The sequence below is a fragment of the Triturus cristatus genome, chromosome 8 (assembly GCF_964204655.1).
Source record: "Triturus cristatus chromosome 8, aTriCri1.1, whole genome shotgun sequence".
NCBI classification, from domain to species: domain Eukaryota; kingdom Metazoa; phylum Chordata; class Amphibia; order Caudata; family Salamandridae; genus Triturus; species Triturus cristatus.
The window spans coordinates 790,022,041-790,036,236 of NC_140591.1; the positions used below are offsets into that span (position 1 = coordinate 790,022,041).

The 14,196-nt window shown below is 40.8% G+C and overlaps 1 protein-coding gene across 4 annotated transcripts in view; it reads right to left on the reverse strand.

Moving 5' to 3' along the window:
• Window positions 1-14,196, reverse strand: part of LOC146805091 (CTP synthase 2) — a 1,453,753-nt gene that overhangs the window by 869,737 nt on the left and 569,820 nt on the right. For all 4 annotated transcript variants that reach the window (XM_085622227.1, XM_085622228.1, XM_085622229.1 and 1 more), the window contains one exon: window positions 4,327-4,407. In XM_085622227.1, coding sequence (XP_085478353.1) covers window positions 4,327-4,407 — 81 coding nt within the window. The remainder of the gene's footprint in view (window positions 1-4,326; window positions 4,408-14,196) is intronic.

Consider the following 14,196-nt stretch of genomic DNA (forward strand, 5'->3'; position numbering starts at 1 on the left):
CTTGATAATATGCTCTATGGAATTCCAATTGAAGTCCATGTTAGATGTGAAGGACATCTAACCTGAGCTTCCATTGAATTCCATAGAGCATATTATCAAGCCCATTATCGCCGTTTTAGCGGCAGTTTTCTGCCGCTAAAACGGCGATAATTTTATCGCCTGGCTTGTTAATATGCCCCAATGTATTCACCTGTGTTCGCTCTTCTGATCATGGTTGCTGTGCCAAACATCTTCTCCGGATCTCTCTGCTCCTGGAGGAATGGCTTAAAGCCGAGGTTTACCACCTCCATTTGCGATACCCCTTTGAAGTGCAAGCACTTTTTGCTGCTGTTCCCTGCATCCGAGTGAATGCCTTTTTGCCACTGTGGGGTGCACTCGGTAAAGCACTTTCTGCAGTAGCAGCCCTCGTTCCTGGCGAAGACCTTGAAATGTGATGCTCTGCATTGGAGCACCCACCTGCTGTATACCCTGCATCTGAAAAAATACCTACCGCTGTAGCCGAGACACAGAGGTGCAGCCTTCTGATACTGTGTTCTACTCCCCAACAAGCACTGCTTGCCTTGCTCTGTGGCTGACATGTGCAAGGACCACTCATGGAACATACCTCTGGTCGGTCCTGGAATTCTGGGGAGTGACCCCGGCGTTTACTTTCTGAATACACTTTTTTAAAATCCAGTAGTCCGAAAGTCAGCTTGGCAAAATTATTTCAACTAATAAATAATTCATTTTTCTGGGCTTTGATCAGGAGTGAGCAAGTGTTGCATTGAAGGACTGCTTTTATTTACATGTTGTGGGGAAGCTGGTATGAATAGGTCTGCACACTGAGGGGGGACTCATTAGAGAGCACTGATTGTGGCTAATCAATCCCCCACCGTCGGAGTTACTGATACCGTGGGTAACGGCAATTGAGGAGTGGGGGTCTAATTGCAGATTGAAAGGTCAGACCCTTAAGGTCACTTTTTAATGAGGAATTAAGTTTGAACCCACACCACTTGTGCCATCTGCGGAGATTACTCCAAATTTCATCCCGGTATCGCACCTGAAGGCTTTACCTCTTCTGTCAGTTGGAGCACCCCGGTGGAATAACAAAGGCCCCCATAGTTCCTGGTGAGTCCCCGCCATGTCCTTTTTGACAGGGGGCCCCCTCACGTTTCGTTACGCCACTGCGAGTTATGCTCGCGTACATAAGAGTGCTCGAGGTAATTGCCTCAAACCCTCGCTACTAAGGGGCATATCAACAACAACCGGCGATAATTATCGCTGAGCGCACTTAGCGCTCGGATAATTATCGCCGGCTAGCGCCGATTTTTATCGCTGAGATAGCGTGCTATTAGCAACGCTTATCTCATCAGCGATAAAAATCCTAGCGCTAACTGGCTAACGTGAGATTATCGCTGGAAACCCAGCGATAATCTCACGTTAGCTAGTTGAAAGGGACTCACACACTTAGCCATGATATCCACCCTCCATAGGATATCATGGCTAAGTCAGTCCTGAAGCATGCGTAAGGAAAGTAGCGATAACAGGGGTTATCGCTACTTTTCCTGACGCTATGCTTCATAGCGTTAGGCTTGCTGATAGGAGAAATGTCGCTTAGCGACATTTCTCCTGTCATGCCAGGTCAGGAACACCCACTTTGCATCTCATTAGAGATGCAAAGCTGGGTGTTACGAATCCTGACGCTAAAGCAAGGTTTCACGCGTTAGCCGAAAACGGCCGCAAAAGCGGCGATCATTTTTTATCGCCTGCTTGTTGATATGCCCCTAAGTAAGTACAAAACATAGCAAGGTGATGGCAAACTTCTTCATAGAAGAAAAAAGTTAGACATTACTGAAAACAATCATAGGCACAGCCAATAGGCCTCGTCTATATGATCTATTGGCTTTGCTAATGTTTTCAGCCAAGCTGTACACCATGGCTAGGTCATTTTGTAAGCACCTGCATTTTTCAGCACACATGCACTCGCCTACAAAGGATGCTTTTTGTCTTTTATTTACCAATCTGTGATGGATTGATAAATAGATAAAAAGATGTGCAAAAGTGTTGTTTCAAACAGAGCTTGAAAGTGTTTAAAACAAAATAAAATAATGGCTGAGCGGGTTACAGGAGAGGGTGATTGATGAAGCAACACAGTGGGCGGAAGAAACAACTAAAGAAAGAGAACCTGGGCAAAGGAGAGAAATGTCAGGCATGGTGTGCGGTCAGGGGTCATTAGGCAGGGACATTAAAATACGAGTTATTCCACTATAAAACCGGCCAAGTAGCATAACTAGTTCCCAAAAAATGAGCAGTTGTTGAAGAATAGAAGCAGCCAATCAGACAGACTATTATCCACAGAAGTGACTAACACAACCTTGACAACATTTAAACAGTTAAAACCAGCGAATAGAAAGCAAGCAAATGTGAGTGACAAAAGGCAAAGCCGATGATAAGCAATGGGGGAATGCGTTTCTAGGTAAGCTTTCAACATGTCCCCAATATGCCTTTGGAACCAGATAGTTGCACTGTCTGGTAGGCTTCGACCTAAAAACACTAAGGTCCTGATTACGATAAGTCCGTCCAACACGTTTCAGTCCTGGGACCAGCCAACCGGCTCATGACAATGCGACCGAACACTGGTCGCATGGTCCCTTTTCTCAATGGGACCTCATGTTACGGCTATAAACAGGCCATAACAAAAGCTCCCATTGAGAAAAGGGAGTGCAGGGTTTAACAGGTGCATAGGTGCCCCCACTGCCCGCAACGAGGCCGCAAGCACAAGGGCGCCCTGCTGGGGGTCCCCAAACATGCTTTTCGACATGGTTTCTGTTGGACCTGGCACATTGGAGTGGATCTCCCCTGCCAAGGAAAGGCGAAAGGGCTTTGCTGCTAATTTGGCCCCCTACTTGAAGAGAAGATCTCCAAGAGCTTGAACTGAGCTTTCCCCCTGTTCTAGAGGTCTCAGGAACAGCAAGGACTTCGCCGTGTCTGTGGGCACCATCTCTGATCGTCTCCACAGAAGAAAAGGGTAACCGACTATGTCATCGAGTCCGTCACAGGATTCCGTGTACTGAAAGCACCGCCGAGAGCAACGCCTCGCTTCGCAACGCAACCCTGGTCTCACCAACTCCATCAACGAGCTGCTACTTGCACCACATCCTGAGGGCATTGCGCTCCGCAATGCTTTGCTACATGCTGCAAAGATGTCACTGACTCCGTCGCTGCCCAACCCGAACACCGCCTGGCTCCGTCGCCACACTGTGACTTGCCAGCACCGCAGAGGGCACCGTGTCACCCTTCACCGCAAGCCTTGGTCTCACCGACTCCGTCAACGAGCAGCTGCCTGCACTGCATTGTGAGGACATCGTCCTCCGCAACGCTCCGCTTCACAACTAGACCGCAACATTTGCCCCGACCGACTCACACCGACGTGTTGGTCGCAACGAGAAAGGTACTGTGTCCAAGTCTGTCGACGCTTTAGCTGGCCCGCATCTACGGGGTCAGCTGGGATTGTTAGACTCTGTCGTATTCAGTATCGCGATAGCCCCAGGAGGAGCTACTGAGTTGGAAGAACAGTGTTTTATTGATTTTCCTGCAATTTAAAGGTTATTTTGCCAAGTACTATTTTTCAAGAGTATTGTATGTTGGATATTTATCATATTTGGTCTTGTTGGTTTAGATAAAAGATTTACTATTTTTCTAAACTAGTTTAGTGTCCATTTGTAGTGTTTTCACTGTATTACTGTATGTGTTTACAAATGCTTAGCACACTGCCTCTGAGATAGGCCTGTCTGCTCGTGCCAAGCTACCAAGGGGGTGAGCAGGCATTATTTTAGGAGTGTATCCCCCTTACCCTAACTAGAAGCAAGGGTCCCTATTTGGACAAAGGTACCTACCTCTGCCAACTAGAGTACCTCATTTCTAACAGTTTCCATATCGGACAGGCTGGCATGGAAACCATGTTGGAAACCGTGCATCGTAATCTCAAGGGCGGAAAGGCCCTCCCTTGAGATTACTGGCCAGCTTCCTACTGACAGACAGGCTCCTGGAGCCGGTCGGAAGCCATCCGGAATGACCATCCGGTTTAGTTACCGTCCGCCTATATTGTGTTAAGGCAGTCGCAAACTAAACTGAGGTGCCGATTACGAAGTGGCCCTGAAGGCTTCGACCGTAGGTCGGAGCCTTTACGGGCCACATCGCAATCTGCCCTGAAGTGCCAATGGATTAACAAAACAACATTCATTGGCACTCCTAGCAAGAAAAAAGTCTGGTTTCGGTGAAATTATAGTGCTCCATAACAGAAATAACTGATATAAACAAAAACAATGCTGCTTAAATAGTATTCACCTGCTCAGGCTCCACATGACAAAACATGGAGATTTTTTCTTTCACAGGCATTTCAACAGGTTTTGCACTTCGACATACGATCTGCAAAGAAAAAGGTGTAAATTAAACTTTAAAACAACAAAACTAACATAAAGAGAACGTGTAACCAAATGTAAAACTATAAACTTCAGTCAAACGGTCAGAGCCCAAGATTCTTGGGTGAGTCTATATCACAAAGGGGTGAAACACTGGAACTTTCAAGAGTATTTCCCACCATGGATACATACACTGTTCTGCTATTAAGGGCAAAAATAAGTGTTTTTTGAGGGTGAAAAAGGAGAGCAAACATCCACATATTTAATTTAATGTACCATCTTTATGTAATGTAAACAATGGGGAAGTGGTGTCTCTATAGGGAAAAATATTTTTTTCCTGGAGAAACAAAACATTTCTATAAGCAAAACCATACCCCTGCTTATATTCCTGCATGTAGCAATACATCGACATATGTGCATAATTCTGAACAACTATGGCTGTGGTAGTTTTGCAGGGCATATTTTAGAAATTCTTTGTGTATTTAAAATGTTTTAGAAATTCACCTCAAATGTAGAGGTAGCCCTACATGAGCAGATTTCAGAATTTCTTAACTTTTTGTGAGTCAGTTCCTCAATGGGGAGTGAGTGGAGAGACTGTAGGGAAAGTGATGCTTAACAAGTACTGCAAAACATGATATATACTTACCACTTTACTGCCTTCCTGTACTTCCCCACTCACCCAGAGGATCTAAGCCTGATGCATAAAGAGGCCTGTTGCAGCGCAATGTCTGCTCTTCAAAGTCATCAGGTTCTCCTTTAATGTTACAAATGATGTTTAAGGCCCTCACACAAGACCTGGCTCTAGGAATTAGGATCTGGAAGGCCCCTGAAGATAAATAGGTTGGCGATAAACATCAGTTGGGTTATCAACGGTCTCCCAGGTGTCTGAGAGCTGGGTCTGGGGGTGCTGGATGGTCTTGTATGGAAGTGAGCTGCCCCTCATACCTACTGCCATGTTCAGACTACTAGTTTTAACTGTGTATTTCTAGAGGTACAAACCTATAGGCTTGCTCTCTTCAGCTCTCCCAACCTCACTCTTCTTTCTCTCTGTCTCACACTCCTCTATCCCGACTTCACCCTCCTTTCTCTCCACTTCACCCTGCTGTCCCGTTCACCTCACTCTCTACTTCCTCCACCTCACTCTTTTGCCTAATCAGACTCTATCTGCCTTATCCACCTGTTACCCTGCTGTGCCCTTCTCTTTCTCCACTTCACCATCATATTTGTCTCACCTCACCCTGCTCTATTTTGTCCTTATCCTACTTTCACTCTTTCCTGAACTCGCCATCCTCTCACTGTGTACCAACTTACGCTCACTCCACTTCATCCTTCTACTTCCATCTCATCCTTCTCTCTCATCCTTGACCTTTGCACTCTTCCTTGTCCTTTCCTCTGTTCCTTGCTCTAATCTCACTTTTGCTCAACTTACTCTGTCTTTCCGACTTGACCTCCTTTTCTTCCCCTCAACAACCTACTTTTTTCCAATATTCTCCCTCTGAAAATGTAACTGACCCTCTTAAAAAGTGACTAAAATGCTTCACAGTCTCCTGTCTCCTACCAGTTTCTCTCATTCCCATCACCCCCTCCACCAATCTCCCTGCCAGCCCATCAAACTGTTCTCCCTCTTGTTCTACCACTATCCTCTTGTTTCTTCATACTCCTTCTTTGACCCCTCCCTCACCACTTATCATTTGCTCATGACCCTGATATGTGACCACCTTCCCTTCTGATCATCCTGATCCTTCACCAACGTCATCCTTCGCCTTAACTCTTCTGTATTCCTCTCCCTCTGCTCACGTTTTATCACTCCGACTCTGTATAATCTTGTCCATACCCCTACTTGCATCATTCATTTTGCTCATCAATACACTGCTACATCCATCCTACTTCCTCAGACTTCATTTTCATCCTCCATCCACATTTCATGCTATCTTCTTGACCTTTTCTACTTTATGACTCATCACCCCCAATTCCTCACTAATCAACCATCGCTCTCATATTTCTTCTCTTCCCTTTTAATCACTTATTTACTCTTGCTTCATCCACCTGTTTTGTTACCATACTTTTGTGCTTATTCTTCCTTTTCTTTACTCATCTTTTCTATTCTCACGCTCTCCTCTAATCTCCATCTGTACCCATCACCATTTCTTCTTGTCAAGAGTCTAGAATCTTTGATCAGGTTTGTTACCCAATGGTGCAACAGATCTGAAATCGATTGTGGGTTATTCAGGACTTCTAATGAAAGGACACCAACGCTTTCCAGTGTTAGGAAAACATTGTTTTAAAAATATCGGAAGACTGAAATATTGAAATATAATTATCATGAAACACAAATTTTGTGATGCACAAATATCGTCAACAAGAATATCATTTTTTGATGTAAGTAATATAGTTGTAATAATATCGGAGTTTTTAATATCGTTTTCACTAATATAGTGGTTAGAAATGTCTTTTAATTGTTTTGATGTGTTTTAATTGATATATTATTTGTATGTGTTACTATTGTTTACGAAAGTGTTATTAATTGTTTTTAAAATACAGCTTGCAATTAGAAGTGATTTAGAAGTTTTTATCAATTTGTGATAGTAATTTATAATGTTGTAGCAGGTGATTGGGTTTGCTAGGGGATAGGCTGAAAGTTAATTAGATAATAAATAATTAAGAATACTTTAATATATTTTATTTAATTACATCATTGATATTTATTATGCAATTTATGCAATACTGATTTATTGTCAATTTATGCTATTTGTAGGCTGTTAGGTTTATCGGGTGGGAAGTTAATTAAGTAATACTTATTTAAGGTTAAATTATTAATTGTTAAGCAATTATGTAATGGATTTTTACTTAAGTAATTTATAGAATACTTAATTATTTTACGTATATTTTAGTTGTGGGCTGCTAGTTTTGTAGGGGGGATAAGTTAATTATGTAATAAGTAATTAACAATTTATTATTCATTTTTTTATAAATAATTGAATTTATTTTTAATTTGGTAAAATATGGAATACTGATTTAATTTACTTAGGTTATAGTTGTAGGGCGCTAGGTTAGCAGGGGTATAGGGTGGAAAATGAATTAAGTTATAATTAATTACCTATTACTTATTATTTGTAAATTCAGCATGCAGGAATGGCGAGAAATTGCACTTACTGTTGCCACAACATTTGAGACTGGTATTGTATAATTGGAAGCTTCGCAGACAGACGGTTTTGGGTTAATTAGGATTAACCTTGAGTAATGAGCAGTATTTCAAAAGGGTCCCCTTTAAGTAATGCTGTATTATTTGGGGCATAATGATGAGACGAGAATTTGTATGTGTAGACAACAATGTCCAATATAGCTGCCATAGTATGGTGAAATATTGGGAACCTGCATGTCCTTTTTTATGTTGTTACACTTGTTTCACTGGTTAAACATGCATTTCACCCATGAGCAAGGTGTTGAGAACTCCGAAATGCGTTAGGTGTTTTTCCATCTATTATTGCACACTGCCGTGAGTGTACGCTTTTGTCTCCGAACTATTTGGGCTGAGAGAAGTGCAGGAATGTGTGTATGTATGTGTATTCATATATATACATACATATATATTATCTACTGGTGGTCGCCAGTAGATAGTTATAGTTAGGACGTATTTTCCATAGGAAATCTGCAACATTCTATTCCCAATAAGTCTGGCGACAGTTGATGAATCCTCCCGAAATTTTCAAAATTCTTGGCCAGCTCTGCTCCGCTCCTACCCTGAAAGTTTCGTGGTGATTCTTCAAGCCGGGGCCGAGAGAAAAGGGGGGTCCCAAAACGCATTTTCCCCATGCAATTTCCCATAGGATCTGTTGTCGCAGCTACTGCCCGAACCGCTGAACGGAATTACAACAAATTTGGCAAAGAGGTAGTCCTCAGTTCAGACTCGTGGCATTTGCATAAATGGTGTGAATCCGTTCAGTAGTTCCTGATAAAATTAGAGTTAAAAGTACATATATATCCATGGCCGGGGAGGATCCGCGGACCCTACCCGCACCGTAAGCGCACCTTCCCCGAACCGAGCGTGCACCCTCCCGATCGCGCGCTGAATGCTAATTGGCGATCGAGTGTCTGTCTACATTCGAAACCAGGAACTGTTGGCAGCCATTTTCTGCCTTGGTAGAAGCAAGGCTGAAGAAGCAAGGGGAATAAGTGTGTAAAACATATAAAGGGGACAGAGTGGAAATACTCTGACCCTCTAGAGGTGCTTAGGGGGTCCCAGAAGGACCCCCTGGGGCCCCCTTTTTTTTTTTTTTTCAAACGGCGAAATGCGCGCAGGGTGCGCGCATCCTATCGCATTGGGTGCACGGATTCTCTTGTGTTGGGTGCGCGGATCCAAGGAAAAAAAAAATTGAAAAAAGACAAGAAATCATTGGTTGTATTACAACTTTCTACACTGAAAGGTAGGGTGTATATTTCTGTTTGTTAAAGGCATGATTCTTATAGGTTAACAAAAACAGTTTGTAAGGAACATTATATATGATAAGCTGATATGTTGAAAAGTCAAGCACACTTGCTGTCTTGTTTAGCAACATTATGTGCTGAACTTGTGACCTGTGTGCTCAGTTCAGTGTTCCGTGACCTGTTTCTATGGTAACAGGCAGAAGGCAGATTGGGGGAAGGGTTGAAATGTATTTCATTTGGAAAGGGTTGAAATGTTTAACCAATAGAAATGTGTGTTTGCTTTTGAATTTATGTGTGAAGGATTGTGATTTGATGTTTACATGTATATGTGTGGAAAATGAAAGGGAAACTTTTCCATTCTTTGTTTTTGCTGAGAGGTGCACAGTGCAGAGATTCTGTAAAAGAAAATCTGGTGTGTGACTGATATACTTCTTAATCTACAAAAAGGTGAGTTATTTAATTGTGAGGGGATGTATGTAGACTATTCTGATTTTAATCAGACTAATGTATTTCTCCTGCTAAAGTGTACGGAGTATTTTTTTTCTCTACAATCTTATTGACAGTGTGTGTGCATGTAGAAACCATTCTGTGATAAGCATTTGTGTTTTTCATGTGTTTGCAGACAGTTAACTGTGCTGTTTTTATATTTTGGTAGAATTAGAAACCAGTCATTGTTTATGAATTTGTGAAATGAGCTATGTTTCTATACTAAAATGTAGTACTCTTTCTAGATGAAGAAATGTGTTTTGGTATAGTGCAAGGGATAGTGTTGTTTGTCTAGAATCACACAGTGAGTATGTGTGCATTTGGGAACCACTGTGAGAGAAGCATTTGGTAACATTGTGTATTTGCTGACAGATAACTGTTTTAAAACCTGTCATGTTGTCAAGTTTTAGTAGCATTGGAAGCCAGTCTTTGATTATGCATTGATAAAATAAGTCATGCTTTGACACTAATGTGCTGTACTTTAATATGTAGATTGTGTGTAGTCTCCTTACCCCTTGCACAGTAGTGAATGAGTTTTGGTAAGCTGCTAGGGATAGTCTTGCTTGTCTAGAATCACACTGTGAGTCTGTGTGAATTTGGGAACCACTGTGAGAGAAGTATGTGGTAATATCATGTATTTGCTGACAGATAACTGTTTTAAAACCTGTCTTGTTGTCAAGTTTTAGTAGCATTAGAAGCCAGTTTTTGCTTATGCTTTGATTAAATGAGTCAGGCTTTGAAACAATAATGCAGTCCTGAAATATGTAGATTGTGTGCAGTTCCCTTGTCACTTCCACAGTAATGAATGGTTTTTGGTAAACTCCTAGGTATAGTGGTTGTTGTCTAGAATCACACTGTGAGTCTGTGTGCATTTGGGAACCACTGTGAGAGAAGTATTTGGTAACATTGTGTATTTTCTGGCAGATAACTCTTTTAAAACCTGTCATGTTGTCAACTTTAAGTAGCATTAGAAGCCAGTCTTTGCTTATGCGTTGATTAAATGAGTTATGCTTTGACACTAATGTGCTGTACTTAAATATGTAGATTGTGTGCAGTACCCATACCTCTTCTAGACTAGTGAATGAGTTTTGGTAAACTGCTAGGGATAGTGTTGCTTGTCTAAAATCACACTGTGAGTCTGTGTACATTTGGGTAAGGATTGTGATAGAAGCATTTGGTAACATGGTGTATTTGGTGACACATAACTGTTTTAAAATCGGTCATGTTGTCAAGTTTTAGTAGCTTTAGAAGCTATTCTTTGCTTATGCATTGATTAAAATGAGTCAGGGTTTGACACTAAAGTGCAGTACCATGTACTATTCTCTTCACTCTGCCAGAACGGAAAATGTAAAAGTTTTACCCAGGCACTGTCCTAGCAGTAGTCTGATGATTTAGTCAGTTTCCAAGTACTCATGTTGTGAACCATACATTATCACATAGACTGCTTCAAATGTCTATGCAGTATGCATGCAGTCTTCTAACATACTATACACTTGTCTTTCACATCTTCAATTCCCTAGTCAGTATCCATACAGTCCAGCAAACACCCTGTCACTCCCTTTGCACTCCTCTAGTGAACCATTCAGTACCAAGTAACCAAAAGCCTACCACTTATAAATTCACCCAGGCACTCTCCTTGCTGTACTCTAATCATTCAGTCAGTACCCAAGTATTTATGCAGTGAGCCAGGCCTTATGACATAGACTGCTTCAAACGCCTATTCACTGTGCATGCAGGCCTCTTACCACCTACACAGTTGTCTTTCACACCTTCAATTCCCCAGTCAGTATTCATACACTTCTAGCAAACACCCTGTTACTCACCCAGTGTGTCTCCTTATAGTACTGTAATCATTCAGTCAGTTAGCATGTAGTCTTTTAGTGAGGTAGGATTTAGGGCATGAACTGCTTCAAAGTAGTATGCACTATGCATGTAGTGTTTTAACGATCGTCACACTTGTGGTTCAGTGCTATAGTTTCTTAGTCAGTTTTTATATAAAATGTGTTTGTACAGTAATGGAATAGTATAAATTTGAAAGTTATTAATATACATTTATTTGTGATTCTTTTTTACAGATACAGAACAGGAGTGTTTCTCATCTGTTTGCACTCTTCTCGTGCAAGATTGTTTGGATGAAGGGTCCTTCGGTGTTTTCATCATACTTGCCGTGCCGTACGAATATTTCTTGTTAGGATCCCCTTGCAACAGAACTCTTTTGCAAATCTTGCACGTGACCAAGGTGGCATTGTTCTTTGTTTGCCCCTCGGGGAAAGTAAAAAAATTCCACACCACTGAGGGAAAACGTTGGTGTGGTGCGTCCTCCAAAAATTCATCCTTAGATTTGGTGAATATTTTAAAGCGACAACATTTACAGTTTTTGTAAGTTAAACTTATAACATTTTGTTAGCTGTAAGCATTTTATATATCTGTGATTTGTATCTTGTGGTATTTTGTTGAGAATAGCATGTTGTTTTTTTTAACAATCTTTTTGATTGTTTTTTTTTTGCCCGCTGTTAAGTGATGAGTACGATTGAAATCACTATTTTTAGTGAAATTTAATATATTCTGAGAACAGCAAAAAAGGCAAACAAATTACTTTGTGGAAATTATGCTGTGTTGTAAAAATGTATTATTACATCTTATAATGTTTTATTCCTTTTCTTTCACAGATCCAAATTTTAAAATAAGCAATTTATATGAATTTAGATTCCAATGAAAATCTGAAAAAAATGTATATAATTTTTTATTCCTTTAACTGTGAAGGTAAGTTTAACTAAGTCTCAATATGCAGAATGAGGAGGTCTGCAAAAAGCTACAAAGTTGAAAAATGTTTCTAAAAACACTCTGTTTATACCTATGTAGTTTTGAAATCCGACCATAATAAAATATCATGTGACCTGCAAAAAAAGAGATTTGAGGGGTTCATAATATTTCCCATTGTAGCTATTGAAGAACCGCAATCATTTCAATCATTCTTCTTTGAACATCTTTGCAGACAAAACTCTGTGGTTACCTTCTATCATTCGCAAGGAATTTTAAAACTGGATATATGTCACTTTTTGTAACATAGTTATTGTGCAAGACACTCTTTCATATTTACAAAGAGAGGAAAAGGCACTCTGTGTACTTTTTATACTCCATGTAAATACAACCTCATTATGCACATCACTTTGCATTGAAAGGGTGTTCTATAAGTTTTGTTGTGCATGATTGCACTGAATACTCATAGAACAAGACACATGTCTAGATTTATCAGAAATCATAAATCTCGATATGTGTGTGAATGCTGCACCATTCTAAAATTGGTGTAGGAAAGCACAACAAGGAGAATTGTTTTCATTTCTCCACATTTTTATATCTTCAATGCATGCTGAAATGTTCTTCCTACATTGAAGGAGAAAAATGCATTTTCTCATTGTTTTTGTGCAGGAAGGTGTGTCTTCCTGCACAAAGACAAACAGCACATGACAGAGATATCCTTGCACTATGGTGCAAGGGTGCCTGTGTCAGCACATGGCTGCAGTTTAAGCAGCTGTGCAGAGAGAAGCATAGATTTGCAACATATTTATGTACATATGTTGCATCCCTGTGCTTCGGAAGTACTACAGCACACTGTAGTTAAAGAGGTTACTGTGTGATGCTGCAGCACTTCCTCATAGTTCTGCACGTATACATTCACCATACGCTACTAATGCATTAATTCACTCAATTACGTACTACACATACATTCATCTAAACTTTCACAAACTAACAAAGAAATTTAGCTCTTTTTTTAAACCAGGAAAGTTAGTTCTTACAAGAACTTTTTTTCTTCTTCTTTCTTCTTTTATATATTTTTTTGGGTTTTCTGAACAATTTTTAAATTATTTTGGTTTTTCTGCAAAAAAAAAACCAAAACCAAAACAGGAGGAACCAAACAATGAATTTCAGGGAACAATTAAAAAAAAAAAAAAAAAATAGCAAATGTGACTTTCTTGCCGGCGGCCGATCAGATCGATCGACTGCTCACCGTAGCACAAAGTCGCATTGCACTTAGTGCAGAGCACTTTTAAATATTGATATTGAGGACGGATGTCCAAATTTTGGGCTGATGGATGCACTCTTGAAGTGCTCGGCTGCGATGAGGTGGAAGGCGCAGGAGCAGGAGTGTTTCTCATCCGTTTGCACTCTTGTCGTGCAAGATTGTTCGGATGAAGGGTCCTCATGTTCTTCTTCATACTTGCCGTGCCGTACGACTATTTCTTGTTAGGATCCCCTCGCGACAGCACTCTTTTGCAAATCTTGCACGTGACCAAGGTGGCATTGGTCTTATTCTGCCCCTCAGGAAAAGTAAACAAGTTCCACACCACTGAGGAAAAACGTTCTTTGCGTGGTAACTCCTCCAAAAATTCATCCTCAGATGTATGAAGAGATGCAGGTGATGCCTGCTGCCCTGAAGCCATTTTTAGTTGAAAAAAGTTGGAGCTAAGTGTAAAATTAGTCTAAAAAATCTTCTTCTCTGCAAAGAGATGCTCCTTCAAAGAAGGTCAAAGAAGAATGATTGAATTGGGTGGGGTCTTTCAATAGTTAGAACAGGAAGTGTAATGAACCAATCAAATCTATTTTTTTGCAGGTCACATGGGATCCGCGCACCCTGCGCTTACGCAGCACGCACCCAGCGCGGGTACGCAAAAATGAATAAAAAAAAATTATAGGATTAGATATAAAAATATATTAGTTTTAAGACTAGTTTACAGTTTGTCTTCGATTAATATTCACATGAAATACATATATATGTTTTTTTTAATGTTAAAAATTTCGCGGGATCCGCGCACCTACTGCGTCATAGACGGATATGACGCATTGCGGAAGCGCGTAAATGTCGCGTGCCGCACATCGAACGTGT